Genomic DNA, 3,456 nt, shown 5'->3' on the forward strand with positions numbered 1-3,456 from the left:
TTAATAGGACCCTTGTTGCTGATACAGCCTTGTTGATGAGCTGAGATAACCTAAAAATATAGCAGCCTTCTGTACATGTGTCATGGCTTAAGCCTTCCTCGTTGGAGGGGTAAATTTAAGTGTCTCAGGAGACAACCAAAAAGATGCAATTTCATATTTCCCTTATACTAGACTGGACAGAAGTTAGGACTGCCTCAGCTCATCAGGTTAGCTTCAAGTTACTGGAAACTCCTGCTTCACCGCTTTGTTGATGTCACTAAAATAAGTTGGGTCAATTTGGGAAATGGTGACCTAATTAGCAAAGTAATAAATGACCTGTTATACCCCGCTCCTAACTCTACATTGTTGCAATTGCAGGTCCTCACACGAAAGTGGTTCGTCGCATTTTTACCAATAGCCGGGAGAGGTGGAGACAGCAGAATGTCAACGGAGCCTTTGCAGAGCTTCGCAAGCTCATCCCTACCCACCCCCCCGACAAAAAACTGAGCAAGAACGAGATTTTGCGCCTGGCTATGAAATACATCAACTTCCTGGCCAAACTGCTCAACGACCAGGAGGAAGAAGGAAACCAAAGGGGAAAAGTGAACAAAGACTCTGGGATAGTCCAGGAAGACCTCCTGCAGGACATGTTGTCTCCTAACTCTAGTTGTGGAAGTTCTTTAGACGGAGCGGCGAGCCCAGACAGCTTCACAGAAGAGCACGAAACGCTAGATTCGAAGCACACACGGAGCCTGCACCACGCCATTCTCCCCGTAGAAGGCAACGCGCAGCGGTGATGACCTTCCGCATTGCTCCTGAAGCACCAAGGGGGGAGACGAGACCCTAGCACGCGGATGCTGGAACTTGTGCCCGTGGGATTCATGACTCTGCCTTTCCCCAGGGCTTCGGGCTCCCTGTCCTCCCCAGCCTGGGACGAAGCGATCGGTGCATTGGCCGAGGACAAGACCAAACCAGATGGACGTTCGCTATATAGGTACGTGATCGTACAAAGAAGAAAAGCATTGAAGTCATCTTCGTTGTACATACTGCTCATGATGTGACTCTGCGGAGGGGAAGGAGACGCGGCCAGCGGCTCTCCAGCATTTAGGAGGTTTTCAGACCGTCTGACGACTGTCGCTTTTTAAACAGTCGCCTGATTGAGGCATCAAACTCCTCTTTCACTGCCGGTGGAGGCCACCAACACTTTCCAGCTCCATGTGGGGCTGGAGGCTACTGAAACCTGCCAGCGCTGCAGGATTTCTCCAGCCTGTGGCACGTACATCTTGTCTGAGGAGTAGCTGGGGCCACGTGTTCCTTTAGTCCGAGAGCTTTTGACTGTATCTTTTTAAAGAGGTGAAAAAATACCCTCAGCAAAAGAACTATTAAAAGGATTAAGACTATTTCTTTTTCTCTCCTTTTTTTTTCTTATTCTTTTTTTTTCTTTCCTCCTTTCTTCTTTTCCCTTCTACCTAACTTTGGATCATTTGGGCTTGTTGTATTTATGACGTGGGATTACTTCTGTTTAATGCTGTCATGCAGTATCCATTGAACGAAAAGGTACATAGATGTTTTTTGCCGCCCTCCCAGTCCTTGATCCTTCTGCTGGTAACTCTCAGTGGATGAGCTCCAACCCCGTTGTGGTCTCCTAGAGTTTTCCCAGTGGTTTCTGTAGGGCCAGAGCTTCTCTCACAGAAGATGAATTTCGGATTTGGTAAGGGAAAAAAAAATGCTTTTGAAGCATGCCCTTGGACTGGGGGATTTTTAAATTCAAAAAGCAACAAAAAGGCAAAAGAAGTCGATGATGCATCAACAGTGCATATGTACATAGGGTTATAAAAGGGTTTTAATGGTATGCTTTGAATTTTTTGGTTTTATTGTATGAAAATGATGGTGGTTCAGCTGTGCCAACGCCCGCGGGCTGGACCATAGCGCTGGATTTAATTCGGTGTCAGGAGGGTCCTCACCCACAGCCTCTCTGAATCTTGGGGGGCGTGCTAAAAGCAGTGGTTGCATTAGCCCCCGTTCCAGAGTGCTTGGATTGCTGCAAAATTAATGTTTGCGACTGAGCTGATCCTCTGCCCCCCTAGAATGTGTTTGGGAGACAGAAGGACTGGGAAGCAGGAGGCTGCTTCAGTGGTGTCCTGGAGCTGAGGAGCACACTGTGCCATCACCGCTGCATCGGGCCCATCTCTCACCCACCGCCCGATGCCTGATGGAGCAGTTGCCCCCAGCCCATCCTCTCCCTCTGCAGACAAGTCAAGGCACAGAAATCGCTACAGTGAAAAAACCCAAACACCCCAAACCAGGCTTTGGAAGTGAAAAAGTCCTTTGAGCAGGGACATCTCCCACCGCACTCATTCCTTTTCACGAGTGCTGAGGTACAAGGAAACACAAGAGGATTTGGGCAGGTGTCTACATTCCCCTCCAGGCTTAATTCAGAGCCCTGCCATTCCCATCACCACTTGGTTTCAAAGCCTCTTGGTAAATAATGGGTGGGAAGCTGGTGCGTGGGTTGTTGGCATGTTGGGTGGAATTAGTTGCCTGGGAAGGGGTCCTGGCCCAAGTAAGAGTTTCCAGCACAGACACCGAATCTGACAAAACCACTAACCTCCCCCATCTTAAAGTGCAGGAAAGGAGGAAAGCTCCCTCCTGTGTCTGAATCACCCTTGCATGGAGGTTTTTGCTGAAGGGGTTACCTGCAGGGTGAGGGGAGAGGTGCTGGCGGGTGGTGGAGCGATGCTGAGGAAGAGGTTTGAGCTGCTCCCGGTGCCAGGGGTAGGAGAGGTGGGTGGTGGGGGCTGGCAAGTGGGAGCCTTTTGGGAAGGAACGGGGATGCTGTCAGATAGGTAAAGCCATTCTTGGTTTTCAGCGTTTGAAATAACCCTGGGGTGGGGCAGTTGAGGGTTTCACACCCTTTTTGTAAAACAAGAAAAAAAAATCACTGTCGCTCAGAAATTCCTTATTCCCTAGAATTTAATTACTTCTTTTAAAAATCTTTCTGGTAGCTGAACAGCTGGAAAAATGGTACAACCTTGGTGGCACCCCCGCCCTGCCCCAACGCCCCCACGCACACAGGCGCCAGCTCGTAGCCCTTAGCAGAGCGCGCCATAAGCTTCCCGGGATATGTACAGTTGTACTTTAATTGTGATTTGAATGGTACATTTCCCCTGCCCCCCTCTCCTCCTGCCTGCTCTCTTGCTGTGTGGACCATCGCCTCGCGTTTCTGTTGGAAACAGCACTTTGGGACAATGTTGTAGTGTGTGAGTGGATTCCCACCTTACGATTTTTGGGTTTTTCACCCCCATCCCTTTCTCTGCCACCCTTCCCTTGGGTTTCTGCATTTTTTCTGCAGAAACAAAGTAACCAGACCTGGTACCCTGAGTCTTAACCCGCTGTGGATGTGCTATTTAGAAAACACATTTGTTGTAATGTGTGTGTATATATAAATATATATATATAATGAATATATCAAGAATA

General features: G+C 48.7%; 1 protein-coding gene across 1 annotated transcript; it reads left to right on the forward strand.

The window, feature by feature from the left end:
* Positions 1 to 335: 335 nt before the first annotated feature.
* Positions 336 to 776, forward strand: TAL1 (T-cell acute lymphocytic leukemia 1; the record flags this gene model as incomplete). Its single annotated transcript, XM_009867650.1, has 1 exon — positions 336 to 776. A coding segment is annotated over one exon (441 nt), but the record flags the coding sequence as incomplete, so codon positions are not given.
* Between the last annotated feature and the right edge of the window lie 2,680 nt (positions 777 to 3,456).

Source organism: Apaloderma vittatum, unplaced genomic scaffold, assembly GCF_000703405.1.
Source record: "Apaloderma vittatum isolate BGI_N311 unplaced genomic scaffold, ASM70340v1 scaffold31274, whole genome shotgun sequence".
NCBI lineage: Eukaryota > Metazoa > Chordata > Aves > Trogoniformes > Trogonidae > Apaloderma > Apaloderma vittatum.